Below are 17,511 nucleotides of genomic sequence, written 5' to 3' on the forward strand. Positions count from 1 at the left end.
TGCAGCAGGAGGTTTGCTCTTATCTGAGAACTCAGCCTCACCGTCCCAGAGTTGATGTATCTCTTTTTCTTTATTTTCTTCTTGGCATTCACCACCTGGTATGAGGGCAGAATAGAACAGAAGGGATGATGATAATGTAACCTTGCAGCACAATTCTTTTTATCCACCCATGGGCAAGTAATAAAAACATCTTTGTCCTCCTACTCCATGTCTGTAAGGGTAATGGAGCATAGGGACTGAATCCAATAACTGCAGTAGGTGAGAATGAGATAGCATTGATCATGCCTTGCAGCAAGATACAGATTATTCAGAGGGATTTTTATAAGCGCTTACATCGTGCTGTACATTTTACATGCACATCACCAAGCTTGGGATGGTAGAACACATATCTCTGTCCCAAACCATTTGCTTGTAATAAGCTGTATGATAACCACATACAGACGGCATTACATAATAATGTGTAAAATGGGCAAAAATACACAAATATCAAGGCGATAAGCAAGGCGAGCTGATCATGAGCGATTACATTACTCCTCGCTTTAAAATAATGTTACATCTAGAGCCTTCGGGCAAAAATATGAGCGCAACAGTAAGCCACTGCGGTCCAGTATCTCTACTGCTTATTCTATGGGTCTGCACATCAACATAAAGCACAAGCCTGAAGCAAACTGAGCTGTATAATAAAAGTAAAAGGTATCCCGCTCTCTCCCTCTCTCCTCCGTTCTGCCTCTGCGGCGTCTCATGCTACTCTTCAACTCCTCCAACACAGATGATGCCTCATAGCACTGTGGCCATCACTCAGTCACTGCCAGGTCCACATTACGTTACACAGACATCACCCTCAGTTACACCAGCCTCTGCTGGCATTCGCCTGCTGTCATCTCAGCTCACAGAGCTAATGTTTGCAGGCCCTGTGCACGGCAGGTTGAGTCCACGGGAATCTGCAAAGAGTTGAATACCGCAGCCTGTGACCTATTCAAATTCTGTATTTGTCAGAAAGTGGCTTCATGTTGTTTTTGAGCACATCTTGAAATTGATTCAGGGGCACTGACTTGGCAATGAGTGCTCACTCTTAGAATTAATGGTGCTAAATTGAACCATAAAGGGTTCTTCGGCTTGAAGGAAACCAATTTTTGGGTTTTTGAGGTTTCTACCTACAACTCAGTGTAATGGGTTGCACTTGGGACCATCTGTGAAAGGTTCCACTCGAAACCCCCTGTGAGAGGTTCTACAGACACTCCATCTATGGTGTAATGGTTCCACCCTGAACCCTCACTGGGGGTTCTATTCATAACCTTTCCACCCCAAAGGGTGCTAACAAGAACCACCCAGGGGGTTCTACCGAGCAACCATTCCAAGTGTTTCATTAGGAACCCACCAGGGAGGCTCTAAAAATAGTAGTCAAGTACGTTACCCATACATGTCTTTTACACTTTTTTTTTTAGTTTGCAGGTTAGACTGGAGCCAAGAAGCCCGTCTTCAGCAGCCTTGACCTTAATAAAGAGCTGGGCTGATGTGGTCCAGCACAACTTACAACAATCATGGCTCACAATCACGTTTTCAGGGGGTGGAAATTTCGTGAAATCACTATTTCTACACCCTGTGCTATTTCAATGCCGCAACAGGGCGAGGAACAGAAACATGGTTCCAAATTTGGAACAAATAAAAAATGCCAAGTAGTAGGCACCCATAAAAAATGAATTTCTGCAAATCATATGGTATTGTATGGCATGAAGTGAAAGATATCAATTATGGCAGCAGAAAACTAAAATGAACTGATTAAGTGGATTTCTGATACATCTATATTCAAAACTATCCACATATATGAGGGTAAAGAACTTTTGACACCCATGCTTTCAACAATCCTTGAAGAACTCTTTCTTCCAAAAAGGGTTTTTAGGATGAAAAGGGTTCTTAATGTAACCCATAGTCTTACAAAGAACCCTTAAAGAACCCCTCTTCAGAAGCAAATGGTTCTGGGTAGAACTTCAGCCCTTCAGGAAGAACCCATCTGGAACCCTTATATCTCAGAGTGCACAAAGAAACTGCTGTGTTTCATTTTCTAATTAAAATCCAGAAAGGGTTGGTGAAGGGTAATGGATGCACCTTCTTCTGCCATGTCAGCCGTGTGGAAGGGCAACTCTGCATGTCACTCACTAATTCTGTCTCTCTCTCTCTCTCTCTCTCTCTCTCTCTCTCTCTCACTGTGACTCTCCTTATCTATCCCCATGTACCCACCACCCTCTCACTCTCTTCATTGGCCCTGTTCTTGCCTAAGCCACCTCCATGACTAATTCAGAGGCTAATGTAACATGGCAAGTGTTTTAATGAGCAGGGACCAATAGGAGCCTCTCAGCACCGTACAGTAATACCCAGTCTAACCCTCCAAGGACCATCCTATAAAGCTCTAATCAGCAGCATAGGTTCCTATGCCACGTACCTCTCAGATGCTTAATGCCTTGTAGGGTGAGGAAAGACAGAGGAGACTAGGTGTTAATCGCAAATAGCCACAACTCTGGCTCAAACAACCACAGCCTCCTAAAGTCATTAAACTTTGGAGAGCAAGACCTTGCTGAGCCAAAGGGCACACTGATTTGGTCTTAAATCGAAGTTAGTTTCTCACACTTGCTCCCAGAAATGTAGCTCAGTTTTGTTTTTGTGCCAAAGATGCATCCCACACTTCATTCAGTAATAGGTTGCTCACAGCTCTGTCCAGCTGCGGTGTGCTCCACATACTTCACTCGACTTTAAACACATTTAAGGAATACTTCATCACCCAAATGACCATTTGCATGCCAATTCCTCACCCTGTGTTCCATTGAGTATGTCAAGAAAATATTTTTCTCGCATGCCTCCACATCGAGCAAAGAATCCAAAAACTGAGAAAATTCTTGGTGAATTGATGTCAAAGGGGTCCACGTTTAACAACAGCAAAACTATATCACAACATCCGTTTACAAACTCTCACACAACTTGTGCAGTATAATCCAAGTCTTATTTACTCACTCATATGCTTAGTACTTCCCAAATACACATTTTTCTCTGAAACCTTGCTTTTTAAAAGTAAACTGAAAGTGAAACACATCTACTACGGCTGTCCTGAATTCTCGTTTTTAAGAATCAAAGCTTCAGTGAGAAATATCTGCAATTAATCAAAGCAGAGACAAGGACATAAGACTTTTTTTGTCAATGTACCTAATATAACGTGACAAGTAGCCACTTTGTTAGCAGGTCGCGGTAACATTAGCCATAAAAGAATACTTTGCAAATGGCTCAGCTTTTACTTGCAGTTTTCTGGTGACAGGCTATACCGGTTTCCTTTGGCGCCTCAGGCACTATACTTTTCTGGGGTCACCTTTGCAAATTTTAAAACTGTTCCAGACATTTCAATTTTTCAACATCAAATTTGTAAGCCTGTCACGTGAGGTAAAACTATCCCAGTTTCAGAAGTGCTGGAGCACTAGTGACTGATGTTAGAGAGAAAGCAAGTCAGAGTCACAAAGCTACCACTAAGTTTAAATGTCCTTGTCTAAGGATGACTAATAATAATTAATGTTGGATGCATAATGAATAATGTTGGATTATTCTGTCTCAATTTATGGGCTATTTGGTATTCTTAGGGTAATGAATTTATACTTTATATATTTTTAAAAAACAAAACAAAACAGAGCATTCGAATATTTATTTCAACATCCATTACCAACGCAATGATCCCAGCTCTGAAGCACTCAGGTAAGCCCTAAAATCTATGCTCTCTTTAAAGCAGACTCCATGGACAAAAAGTGTAGTTTTACCTCACTGAACAGGCAACTGATCATTGCCTTGATCAATTGTTTGTGTTAATGTTTGACTTTAGTGTTTTAAAAGGTTAGTTCCGATTCAGCAAAGTCACACAATAACACAAACAAAGTAAGTGATCGAGGCAGTGGTAGACCAGGTGCTCCCGTGTTCAGTGAGGTACTTACAGCTTTTGTCAACGGAGTCTAGCTTTTGAAGAGGGCATAGATAAATTTCACTTTTACTGCAGTTCCCGGTCAGAAAGGGCTGTCTGTTTGGGAATTTCTGATGATACAACTTGAATTAAACTGCACAAGTTGTGTGAGAGTTTGTAAACAAATGTTTTAATATAGTTTTGCCATTGTTAAACATGGACCCCTATGACTTCAATTCCTGAACAATTTTCATTGTTTTTGGATTGTTCGTTTACCATGGAGGCATTCGAGACAAACAAAGTTTTCTTCACAAATTCAACGTAACATGGGGTGAAATACTGATATACAAATGGTAAGTTGGGGGGTGAAGTATTCCCTTTAAATAATGGTTGTAGACACACAAAAATCTTATATGCAGAATTAGGTATAAAGAAGGTCAGGTTTACACTGGGAACTGAATTCTACTTCAAAGTAGTTTAGAGAGACCAAAGATAAACAGCAAGAGAAAATAACATAAAACAAGACCTAAACACAGCACTATGACTTTAAAAATGTCTGCAAGAGAGGTTAACTATTAATCAAGCACAATCAGTGTTTTAAATAAAGGTCCTCTGCTCTGAGGCTAAACAGAGAGGATGATAACAGTATTGACTGGCTTTATCTTCACTTACCTCGTAGACGTTTAACTGGCTCTGACCTCGACATAGCTCTTTGTAGCTGGTGGTGAATTCACCAATGAAATCGTGGCTGGAGAAAAGAGACAAAATGAAATGATGGTGAAAACATGACATACAACCCTGAGAGGTAGAAGATAAAAGTAGCTGGAGGAGTTACATAACAGCCACTGATGCACAGACGTAATCTAATAATCGAAAGTTAATTTAAAAATTAATAGTAATTAGGTGGAAAAGATTGTGAATGAGATGAAGATGTAATTTATAAGGGGAGCTGAAGAGGAGAAGTGTAGATAGTGTGAAAGACATGGTAAAAACTTCTGATAATAGAGATGTTTTGTCTATGTGTGTGTGTGTGTGTGTGTGTGTGTGTGTGTGTGTGTGTGTGTGTGTGTGTGTGTGTGTGTGCATCCATTACCTCCCGTCTCTGTCCCAGTCATACACCTCCACTTTGATTGTCCTGTAAAACACATCAAAAAGAGAGGAAAACGTGTTGAGCACATTTATGTAGCATGTGAGCCACCAGTAAATGTAAATGACCTTGAAAAGAAACTTCAAATGAAACATTTCTGAAATGACGCAGCAAAAAAGAAAAAGCTATTAAAGCTCATTAATTGGCTAAATTAAATCAATCAAAGACAGACTGCTCTGTGTTTTGAATGACAAAGTTATGAAGATGCTTTCGGCGGAGCTCATTAGGGTGCTAAAACTTTGTTACCTCTTTAGTTTTTGACATATATCAGCTTAATGACAAATCATTTAACGTAAACTGAGACCAATACAAACCCACAAAGCTTGTTTTTTGTTAGTGCTGCATCCAACAACGCAAAAAAAAAAGGCTTTTCAGAGCAGGTTGGTGAAATTTGATTTTAATGAATTGTTGTGAGTTTGTGTTTCTCACTGAAGAGTTTGAGGTTGATACAATTGCCAACAGTTTGGGTAAAGCATTTCTCTGCACATCCCAAAGATAGAAAACTAACCTCTTGGGAGGGAGGATATTTTGCAAGTTCCTGAAATAATTTGTTAGTCGAGAAACCAAATAGGAGATAAAGCACTGAGAATGAGGAAAGTGCTTCCCCTTTTCTTCTCTATCTGATGGAAAGATCAGTTGGCTGTCCCACTCCTCCCGTCAGCCTCTGACAGTGATGTGTTTCTGGGTCCAGGAGGAGGCAAGGTGATGGAGGGCCGCCCTGTTATCCTGACCTGAACTCATTCTGTCTGCTCTTAACGGATTCCCCCACATAACAAATGTGTGCGATCCATGTAGTGCAGAGAGAGATAAGGCGAGCATTGTGCTGCAAATCTGTGACAGAACTAGTCCTTTACTGAATACTGAGATAACATATAACACAGCCAGATATTCAGAGTCGAAGTGGGAGACACTTATATCTTCCTTGTACTCCGAACTAATAAACTAATGTGTTTTGACACACAGGGCAGATGATTCCTCAATGATGAGTCACTCATCATCGGTTTCATCTCATGTTATTTTCTCACAACTAATGATCAGGGTCATGAGTGGCATTATGAGACCATTAAATACACTGTTGAAGATAGAGAAAATTAGTTACTGGATCAATCCTATCTTGGCCCCTGCACACACTGCATGTTGGAGCGTAAATTGGAGGGAATTTCACTGTCTGATCGCTATTAAAGCCAGATGATTACAAGAGATTGGAAAGAGTCACATGAGGCTGAAAGACGTGACTCAGGTGAGGGAGTAAACATGATTATCCCCTCCTTAGATTTAACTGTAAAAGATGGGCACGGAGAAAATATCAAGAGCAGAACATGAGGTTTTTCAGCACAGGAGTATCAGCCATCCTGGGACCGCTCTCATTTCTACCCTCATCTCCTTCCAGACATCTCGGATGTAGGTCTTCGTCCTCCATGAGAACCACCTCTTGCCTCTGCTAACAAGTGTTGTCAAAGATACTGATTTCTAATACTTATTTTCAGCAGTACCAGATGCACTTTCTCACTCTTTTTTATTGTTGAAGGTTGTGTATGTGACATCAGAGCATTAATATAGCAACAAACAAGTATTTGCTATGTAAAGATTTAGTGGATTAATTGCATCCTGAGCAGAGAATGAAGTCACGCTTCCTCTCTGTGTGTTGTAATCCAGGCTTCACTGTTCTTTGTTGTGGTAGCCGTGCTGCCTGCACATGCATGTCAGTGCTTCTGAGTCCTATGTTCTAATGGCTAACTAATTGCCGCTGGTTACTGCTGATATCAGGATGCCATCGTTTCAGAGGTGTAGCACCCACCCTAAGCTTCCCCCCAGGTAAAAACATTAGGTCTTTTACCACTGTTACTGTTATTGATTACTGAGATAGCACTGTTAGCTGCTAGCTGTCAGCTGAACCATGTACATGTACAACTGTGTGTAGACTAGGGATGTCAGTTTTGGTTAATGTTGCCTCTATAGCTCGATACCGATTAACTGCTAACTAAACAGTTAATTTTAAAAAGGACATGAATCGAAAAAAGACTTTCCTTTTACTTTGGGGCTTTTAATTGTGTGCTGTAAATGTCTTGCCTTGTTGACAGATGGCCAGCTTAACATATGGAAATTTAGTGCCCACTGCCCAACCTCCCGTCTCCACTGGTTAGCTAACTCTCCACGGTTAACCAATTAACGGTTAACAGCAGACATCCCTAGTTCAGCAGACTACTGCACTCCTGACTCTGAGTCATAGCCATTCTCTGAATGTCACACAAAGATCCATTACTGTTTACTACAGTCATTCTGCTGTCCTCTGCTGATAACCACGAAGAGAAAAGTCATCATTTTCATGTTACAGTCATTATCTTTTAATAAAAAATTTAAATTGTATGCCCTTAATATCAATTTTTCCCCACGGTATGGAATATCAGTATTTTTCAAGGCATTTTATCGAAGATAGAAATTCCAGCATTTGTGACAACACTACTTCCAACAATGTATGAATGGTGTTTCAGGTTGGCCTTACAGTATGTGTGTAATCTGAATGTATCAAATATTATCATTGTGTCCTCCCATAGTGTAACTTTACAAATTTTATTTCTATCTGTGCACATAAACTCTACTGTGTGTCAGAGGCTAAATCTGTGAAGCCTGCATTATCTGTAAAGTACAAAGGGATGTGCATTTCAAAAGTGCCTGGGTCAAAGATATTCAAAGCCTCAGAATCACTGGAAATACTGTGGGTTCAAAACCAGGCCAACTGCAATTATTATAAAGCCATTATATTTTAAACATAATTTAAAATTTGATTTGTGGAGAAGCACTGAATCAGACGAATGAAAACTGCAGGGGCTCTGCTGTGCAGATCTTGGAAATAGAGCACGTCAAAAAAAGGCGAACTGTCGATATTTCACAGGAAACGTTGGGGTAAATCGGCATAGATTTCTCTTGACATCAAAATCCTCAAAAGGGAATCAGGCTTCTTTCATGCTTCCACTCCATCTGTCTGACCCAATTAGCTCCTCCAGGCAGGTGAGCGGAGACGGGATCGAAGTGGAGAACCTCGGTTGACACCCAGTGTGGTGGAGAGGGCGAGGTTTGACATGTTCTTTGACGACTTCTACACACTCTCTTGGCTGTCTGGGTCTATAATACACTTTCATGGCTAGGCACACACATACACACATACACGAGCAGCAGGGCTTCTCTGTTGTTCCAGCCACCTGTCAACATCTATAGAACGACAAGTACAGCCATTCCTACTCCCCCTCCCACTTCCTTTCTCTCGCCTCTCATTTTTTATTTTCCTGCCAAAACTCCTCCTGCTCCTCAGGTATCCCACGAGGCCCTTTGCTCTGAAGAGATTCGGATAAGATAGGAGATGCCACTGGAGCAGCCAATCAGAAACTTAAAATGCTCTGAAATGCCGCTTGTGGGCAAATCGATGAACGGCCAGATAGCATGTAGTCAGAGATGGGCCTTTAATAATTCTCTATTACAGCAGCAGATAAAAAAACGATAGAAAATCAATGGTGTCTAAATTTGATGCACCCAAACCATTTTGAAATAAGTACACAGCATATTGAAACTCTGTGTGGCTTTGATTTCCACTGGAAGATCCATCCAAGTGTGCAGAACACTTTATCGAACATCATCATTCATCTTACCTCTCATAGTCTCCGTTGCAGAGTGCTCTGACGGGGATGGAGAAGGGCTGCCACACAGGGTTCAGCGTGCTCTTCACCACTTCAGTCTTGTGGCAGATGGTGAACCTGGAGAAGCAGGTCGACAGGGATTTAAAAATCTTAAAAGACACATCTTTCAGGAAAAAAAAAAAACACAGATAAGATCTTCTCGCTATATTTTTGCTTCAGCACCATGTCTGCATGCTGCTGAGTTCAAGGGATTTCAATCTAATTCTCTCGACCTTGGTTCACTTCCTCTTTGATCTCAACGCCCTCCTACCTGTCTTTGATAGGCTAAAATAAGATACCCACTGAGGAGCTGAGGCAAGAGACAAACTCACGTGCCATCCTCGTTGCTTCTGTAGAAGACCATGAAGGGGTCTGACTTCCCAAAGAAGTCTTTTTTATCTAGTTTGTTGGCACAGAATTGCATGGTGGCATAGTCCTAAAAAAACAGAGAGTGAGACAAATGAAAAGACGAAAAAAAGTAAAGGGCATTGTAAATCCATGCTTCTGCCTCCGTTTCCCTCCTGTTGTTTGTTTATACATGCTGTGTGCCAAGATATAAAAGCACTGAAGCACCAAATAAAAGCAAAGTGCTGACTGAATCCTAATAAGAGCAGAGTGAAGCCAGCCAGTGGGCGCTCACTTCCAAAACCTGCAAATGCATTCATTACCATTTCTTTATTATGCAACTGCTGCATAACAACAGTGGATGGGATAAGGGGTATCAAATTGAAAATACCTTGTTGTGCTGAATATAATCATAGTAACAGTATGAGAGACCATGCCGAGGCACAGAAATGGATTCTAAAAACCTGCACATGGAGGAGGTGGGTGCTGTGTACAAAAAGGATGTGGAGGGTGTGAGTGCAGCTAATGATACATTAGAAAGGCTGGTATTAACATAATTATACTCATTTAGGCAGCATTTCAATGTGCGCTGCCATTACAAGGACAATGAACATACCCCATAATGCTCTTGGTTCCAGATAGTCTCCCTGTGGTCAAGGTATTAGTCTGCATTGTACAATAATGAGGCTGCGTAGCGGGTACAGACTGGACAGGTAAACGTCAGACAAAACTCTGCAAAGTGTTCTCCATAACTTCTCCCTTTATATCAGTGCTGTATGGTTTGAAGCTTTTTAGCCCCACAACATATGCAAGTCAAGTGTCTGATCAGTGAATTTCAAAACATGAGATGTGATATCAGAAGACATTCAGGGGCTTCAACTGGCAAAAAAAGAGCTGTTTTCACCCTGCTGGTCTCCTGAGCTTTTAGGGGTTTGAAGTGCAGCTATTAGATCTGAATCAGCATGGTGCTGGGATGGGCCTCCATCGATTGCTTTGACCCACATCAGTGTGGTGCGCTCTGCCTCTGACCTGCCTCTCACTAACCCCCATCACATCAATTTATGCCTTGGACAGGACACAGACCCCGCCTTTGAGGCAACCCCTGAGAAAAAGATGGATGACATTACATAGATACCTAGTAAAATGGCAAAAACAAATTGAGCAAATATGATCGCCACCCTTGTTTCAAATCACAGTTTATGTTTCCAATCAACATTGTAGAAATGATGAGACCGAAGCAAAGAGCTGATTGAAACAGTCACTGGTGGCTGAATGAAGGCTGTCTTATATACCTACTTTAATTTGATTCCCCACTATCATCTTCCATTCTGCAAACCATGGCTATGGTACATTTGTATGTTTCGTATGAATCAAATTAATGTTTCTAAAGTGACAAAGTTCTGATTTCAGGCTTATGAGCTGTCCTTGTCAACCAGAGGTGGAGGGGATACCGAATATGGCTGCCAAGTTGCAGCCCACTGCATACCACTGTTAGAGACCAACAAACAACAAAGTTAAACAGAAAAGTTGTGTTTTAGCGAGACATTGGCAGTGATTGTGCCACCAAGACTGGGTGTTTCTTAGCAAGACACTGGCAGCAACTCCAGCTGCAACTCTAGTGGCATTTCAAGGGGTGATCGTGCCACCAAAAGCAGTGTTTTAAGCTGGAACATGATGTTTTCCTAACCATAACTAAGTGGTTTGTGTACCTAAACATAACCACAAGTTAACCTCAGTATTGTTGAAACATAAGTTTCAAAATTTCTGCTACACTGTAACATACTAATGTGACATATCTGTGGTTTGCAGAAATGTACAATGCTGACATTTATTCTGGCAATTGGGCTGCATTATCTGTGTTTTTACAAATTCTACAATATAGGAAGAGAGTACTTTTTACAATTTGTGCAGCTGGATACAGATTAGCTAAGTGCCATCCACCGTGCAGTTTGTGCCTGAAGTGTGGCATTTCACAAGAACATCTAATTCCCAAGTTCCAACTGTGGCTTCTTTTGTGGATTTAAAGTTTGCTCAGGTCAGTTATCCAAGCACTTTAACACAGAGGCATCCTATAACTGTCCTGCTTAGCTCTGACACGGCCTCTACAATTACACTATCATGGCAACACGGTGCCTTAAGCCTTCATTAGGCACAGATAACACATACCCACTTTGGTGCCAAGCAGTGTTCTCTCATTAAGTGGTGAAAAAAGGCAGAACATTCATTTCAACCACTGAGGTTTAAGAGCAGCAGGGGAATACTGAGTGCAGTCCGCATCCCTCTTTCCATTTCCCTGCTCTACCGAGATATCGCTGCATGGGGTAAGTGGCAGAGCAATGCGCACTGTCACTTTCATAAAGTGGGACTGGTCTTTCAAAGGAATGCAAAGCGATGCAGACAATACCTGCATTGACATTACATACACTTATGACCTCGTCATGATCGTACGCTGCTGTGAATCACCAAATGAATCATGAGCCAGAGGATTATATAAATCTCAAATAACCACATTTCCTCTGTATGCGTCTCGCATCATACCATTCATTCAGATGTTTTTGTCTATTATGACTGCAAGCCTGCCAATGTGAGGAGCTGTTTTACATATGCACAAAAAAAGCATGAAAAAAATAGTGACGATGCTTAATTCTATTTTATGACCACAGTAATAAACTGAGAACACTTGCTTGAGGGGAATGTGCCATACGATCCAAAATGTTAATGGTAAATGGGCTTATTGATGATGAAGGATACAGTAATAAAAATGGATGGCTATGAGCTGAGTATCAGTGAATGGTAAGTTGGTGAGTATATACTGTAAATACACTTGAGAGAAAGACATGGAGGAGCTATGTTTACCTTCACATGCTCTCAACAGGCAAAAATAAACTCTCTCTCCGGTTAACTGCTGTCATATGTAAAGTGTTGTGCGGTTTACTCAGATTTAAATCAGCCAGAGCTGCTGCTGGACTGTGAGGAGGATCTGAGGGAGAGCCAGCCGCTGCTCAGCGTGTCATATGTGCCAGAGTTAACGACAGCCAAGAGGAAGCCTTTGATCCATGCAGAGGCTGTTGCTCTGTCTAATGATACCTGGCAAATCCACCACGAAGGTGAGAGCCAACCCACCTCTCGGTTAACAGTCCCTGCAGAACTTCCCCAGTTGATTCCCACTCTGCTGGTTTCCCCAAACAAGAGTTGCAGTGTTTACCTCAGGCGAATCAGCAACTCAGCTGCCTCCATTTATTGGTCACAGGTGGATTATAGAATAAACACCATCCAGATGGATGATAGCAGTTGCAAACTGCGATAATTCACAGGTGTGGGACTTGTACTGACAGCAGGGTCTTCAGATTATTCAACTATGCGTTTTCTCTCAGTTCCCTGTTCTTTAATCAAACATGAGGTATTTCCATGCAGGGTCAGATTCTGTGTAAACAGAGCAGGTCTGGAGTGACATGTCAAGTCTGTGTCTCTCTAATTGAGTCTGGGAGAAAGAAAACGGTCATTTGTACCGGTAATGATCATTTGCATTTATATTACAAAACCGCTTCTTGAAGTGGTGCTTTGCAGTGATTATGCTTACTTCTATCATGGCAGATCCTCTGCACCTGATGACTCACAGCACCCTTCAATGATGGCACTTGCTTCAATTCGGCAAGAACCAAATCAGTGCTAGTTATCATGGCAGTTTTATTATCAGCATGGCATATCCATCTCACTCTAATCATGGACTGTTTATTTGTCAGGAAATAAAAGGTGCTATTTGTAATTCTTTCTCAACGTCAGAAAAAATTACTGTGGAACCAGGTGCTTTTTACTCAACATGTATTGCTGGAAGTTGCAACACTTAAAACCATTAATTGCTTTAGGATATCATAAAACATAAAATGTTCATACAATAGTTGCAGCTCAATAGCTTGCTTTACAGCCTCTGAGGGAGGCCAGTTGTTCTAGCCAATAAGTCTTGCTACTTTGCAGCACTGGCAGCAGTATAATGTGGTTATTTACTGTCTTCATTTAGCAGTGCAGAGGGAAAGCCAATGGGCATTAGTGGACACAGGTTATTAACGGAGATTCATGGATTAACACACCACACATAGGAGGAAATGCCTGTTTTAGTGATTGGAATGAAGGCGAGCTCATTAAATAGCCATTCAAACTCATAGCATATTCACTATGTACACAATTTCCAAATGGCAAACGCAATTGCAAAGAGACATGGCGTATCCCGCTGGTTTAATGGGGCAGTTATGACACAATAAATCTAACTGAAGTCAAGGCTATTAAACATCTCACTTCACTTCAGCAGGTTTGCTATATTTTTGCATCATGTGACTTACACAACATGCACCATTTCCCTATAGTGTGTCACATACAATTTCACAGTGACATGCTGTGATCTATCAGCTACAGTCATATGTTCAATTTAACTCTAATGTGCTGCTGTTTAAGGGCCCGTTTCAAATTAGATCAGTGAGCACTGCAAAACATTTATTATAAAACCTACATTGTAAGCAAATTACAAAACACACCAGTTAAAACAGCCAAGACTTACTCTGCAGTTTCCCAGCTCCTCGGCAGACAAGATAATGGTCCCACATTTCTTCCCAGGTATACCTCTGTGAAAACAAGAAATTATTCACTCTTACAACAAAAGTAGTTCACAGCACAATGTTAAAGACCAACTTGACAATCATTTTTTTAAATAGCACTGAGAGGCACTGTGTTGCACTTTGCAATGCCCATAAGTCATGCAATATAATAAACTGTACTCACCTGTGATCTAAATTTCTTAAAGGGATAGTTTGGATTTTTAAGTGGGGTTGTATGAGGTACTCACTGTATTCATATTCACTGATTTGGTGGTCGACATGCCCTCAGTTGGGAGGAGCAGATAGACGTACCACAACAGAAGCTAAGCAATGTACTGGTGTGGACGTGGACAGCAGCAGAGCTATTTTAGCTACCTCAAAAAGACCCACCCAAATCATCCTTATCAGTTTAACTGTACACTATATTTAGAATATTTTCAGCACTTTAACTTGCTGTCAGACAGCTCTTTCCAAGGGGAACTGGAGCCATTAAATCACTCTCTTCAAACCCACCAGACTCCACTGACAGAAACAGTAATTTTGCCTCTCAAAACACGTGAGTTACAGGTATCCCGCTGCCTTGATTGTTTGTTTGTGCTATTCTGTGAATTTGGTGAACAAGAACCAACACTTAAAAACACAAAAGTCACACAATAACACGAACAAACTACAAGATCAACCAGCAGCTCAGGTATTCAGCAGGGTAAAAATATTGTTTGTGTCAATGGAGTGTGGCTTTAAAGAGAGAATAAATAACAGTCTTAGTTCCTCTTTAAAGACCTATCTGACGTCAAGGTAAAGCAGTAAAAATATCTTAAATATAGCATGTACTCAAATTGATATTGATTTATTTTAGGCAGCTGAAATTTGTTTTACTGCAGCTACCGTGAACAGCAGTACATTATCTTCCACTGTGGTAATCCTGTCTGCTTCTCTAAACTGGGGCGTGCTGGCTCTGATGTTTACTGTATGTAATACCTCATACAACTCCCCTTCAAAAAATCTAAACTATCCCTTTAATGGGGATGGAGGTGAAAATTGTAGCAGTTATTTTAGCAGCAGCTTTCACCATTGCTGGTGAATCCAGCTACCTTTTGAAAGAGGGTTTAAGTACATCTGAGGAGCAGTGACTTTTATTCCAGGTTTTATTTATCACCCCCCTGTATTTTATTCCCATCGGAGAATATACCAGATACTTACATAATAATAATTACAGAGATTAATGTTCATAAGGTATTTTGTGCAGTCATACTTTTCACTTGAGGCTGATAATACAGGTGTATTTTTACATGAAATTATGGCTTTAATCCTATAATGCGTTACAGAATGTGACAATAGTGTGACAGTCTGACGGCTCTAATGAGCACATTATTTTATTTCACCACTGTAACAGAATCAAAAAACCAAGTTATGAATACTGGCTCGAGTCTCTTAATACAATGTGGAACAGAACTCCTCTGATCCCTGTTTGCCCGTATTACACTGAGACTTTAAAGCTCCGCAGGTCTGCAGTTGTTTACCACTGATTCCCGCTCCAGCAGATGATCAAGACATATCATAGCACAAGAGAGGTTCCCTGCATGTCTGTGTGTCTACGCTTCACCTCCCCAGCTGCTTGCTAACCCAATGGCGCGAACAAAAATAGAGACAGAGATGCTCCGGAGTTTGTCCTAAATGTTTTTTGGGCTGTATTTTTTGAAGGTGAACAAAATGAGATTTTTTTTTTTTATATATATGTATATCTCCAACTCCTTGCAGCCACTGAAGCTGTGCAAAGGAGGCAGAGCCCATTTCACCCAGCACAGAGTAAGACAGCAGATATCTACTTTCCCATCATACAGAGGCACTCCAGCTGCTGACACTCCTGTCATCTTTCCGGATAAAGAAGGAAATTACACGGGAGTCCTGCTGTGGCCTTAGCTGGAGAGCAATCATTAGAAGGTCAGACTTGCCACAGATCCTCATCAAGCTGTGACGGTTGATCTGACTGGCAGTAATACTGGATTCCAAACTGCTGAATGGGAGGCAGCCTTTGACTACAGCAGCAGAAGTTTGCATTATTTACAAGACAATCTAAAGCACAAACTTGCAGTGGCTAAACATAAAGCACTGGGTTTGCCAGGGGACCTATTAAGAGATAGAGCGTGGTGTCCTCTTGCTTATCTGCCTGTGCAGGAAGTGTTTGTAGTGTTTTTAAGAGATATGGAACTGGGTGTTTCCATTAACCTTTGCTGGCCTCTCTCATGTTTCCCAAGTCCATAATACATGCAGTTTAATGCTCCATAAAAGCAATTGTATCAGCTTTGATCAATACCTTAACATAAATCTACTGATCAAAAGCATCCAGCTGGAAACGCTGCACATCCACCAGTGTGTGCAATTAAGTAGCCCTATCGCTATAAAAAATGCCTCACGCAACCACCTAAATCTTGCACCCACCCAGCCTGATCGAAAAGATTTTTGACCAGGTTGGGAGTATGGGTGTATACCTTTGATAATCCATCCAGTGGAAAAATATTACCACCTGTGTTTGCACCGTGTGGGGGCAACATCAAGCCCAGGTCAGACCAAAGATTTACAACAAGATGAACATTTTAGAACGTTGCAGTGGTGTGAACTGGCCAGTCTCAACTCAACTTAAGCCAACTGATGGCGCCAACTGCAACTCAGCTTGTCATAAGGCACTTCACCTATTTCAACAGCCAGTCGGCTTGTAGTAAAATCAGCAGGCCAAGTCAGTTACAAACTGTCTGCAGACGACATGTCCACTTGCTGTGGCATTTTGCGATGACAGCCATCCGTCTGCACTGAGCCTGAGTCCATCTCATTTACATCCCTGCAGCTGCTGACACCAACATCAGTCTCCGTCTTCACAGTGTGTTGATGGCGGAGCTGAATGTGTGCATGTCACACACACATATACTCACTGACTGATTGATCGGCGCTGTTTATCTCAATAATTTGGGCGTGTTTATTATAAATACAGTCCATCTGAAGCTCAGGTCGTTTTATGCTTTTCACAGTACACTACTAAAAATGCAACTGTAGCCAGTATCTCACTATCACTATCCTCACCTACAAATGATATTCAGCTACAAACTAAATCCGAAAAGCTGTACGTTAGAATGAAAGTACATTCAGTTGCTCATGGAGACAATACAACGTCTTGTCTAGTCACATTGGTGTAAACAGGCAGGTTTTCAGAATGTTGCTGACTGGCACATTGCAAATAGTTGCAAGATTCAACTTGTCTTGGTCTTTTGTCTAAACTGGCATCACACATGATATGTTGCAACTATAACACCCATTTGTAAGAGCCTCCATCTGCTGATTTTTACAGAGAAATCATAAAATAAAATCTTCCAGTGCTATGATCTTATGTGAGTGCCCTTTGATTTTGAAACAGTTGTCTTATGTTACATTGTGTTACATGCTAAACATTTCCAGTAGCAGCACCCTGCATAGGAGATGTTTGTGGAACATTGGTAAATTGTAATGTCTACAGATAGTCTGCATGTGAGGTGTTTAGGGGACATCTGTTAGTTGTAGCTGTAACTTCTTTGCACATGTCGAAAATGTTATATTCTGATTAAATGCTTTGGGACGTGTAAGAGAAGAAGAAGAAATATTGTCCATGTAACCGCAGCTTTAGTCTCAGCCTTTAATGAGGTAAAATGTAAAGTGAAGCCATCACACTCAGAGGGCAGACACACTCCACTCTCAGGTTCTATGATCAAGCTCCATGGAGACCAATCTCAAGGTGAATTAACTGTCCCTGAATTATTGATGTTTCACTTCAAGTCGCCACCGTGCTGTTTGATGACGCTT

At 41.3% G+C, this 17,511-nt stretch overlaps 1 protein-coding gene across 2 annotated transcripts in view; it reads right to left on the reverse strand.

Moving 5' to 3' along the window:
- cpne5a (copine Va) overlaps nucleotides 1–17,511 on the reverse strand; it is a 107,998-nt gene that overhangs the window by 38,329 nt on the left and 52,158 nt on the right. For both annotated transcript variants that reach the window (XM_049582116.1, XM_049582117.1), the window contains 6 exons: nucleotides 13,647–13,710; nucleotides 9,082–9,185; nucleotides 8,723–8,827; nucleotides 5,025–5,066; nucleotides 4,604–4,679; nucleotides 42–95 (listed from right to left, as the gene is read on the reverse strand). In XM_049582116.1, the coding sequence (XP_049438073.1) occupies nucleotides 42–95; nucleotides 4,604–4,679; nucleotides 5,025–5,066; nucleotides 8,723–8,827; nucleotides 9,082–9,185; nucleotides 13,647–13,710 (445 nt within the window). The remainder of the gene's footprint in view (nucleotides 1–41; nucleotides 96–4,603; nucleotides 4,680–5,024; nucleotides 5,067–8,722; nucleotides 8,828–9,081; nucleotides 9,186–13,646; nucleotides 13,711–17,511) is intronic.

This window comes from Epinephelus fuscoguttatus, linkage group LG7 (assembly GCF_011397635.1).
Source record: "Epinephelus fuscoguttatus linkage group LG7, E.fuscoguttatus.final_Chr_v1".
NCBI lineage: Eukaryota > Metazoa > Chordata > Actinopteri > Perciformes > Serranidae > Epinephelus > Epinephelus fuscoguttatus.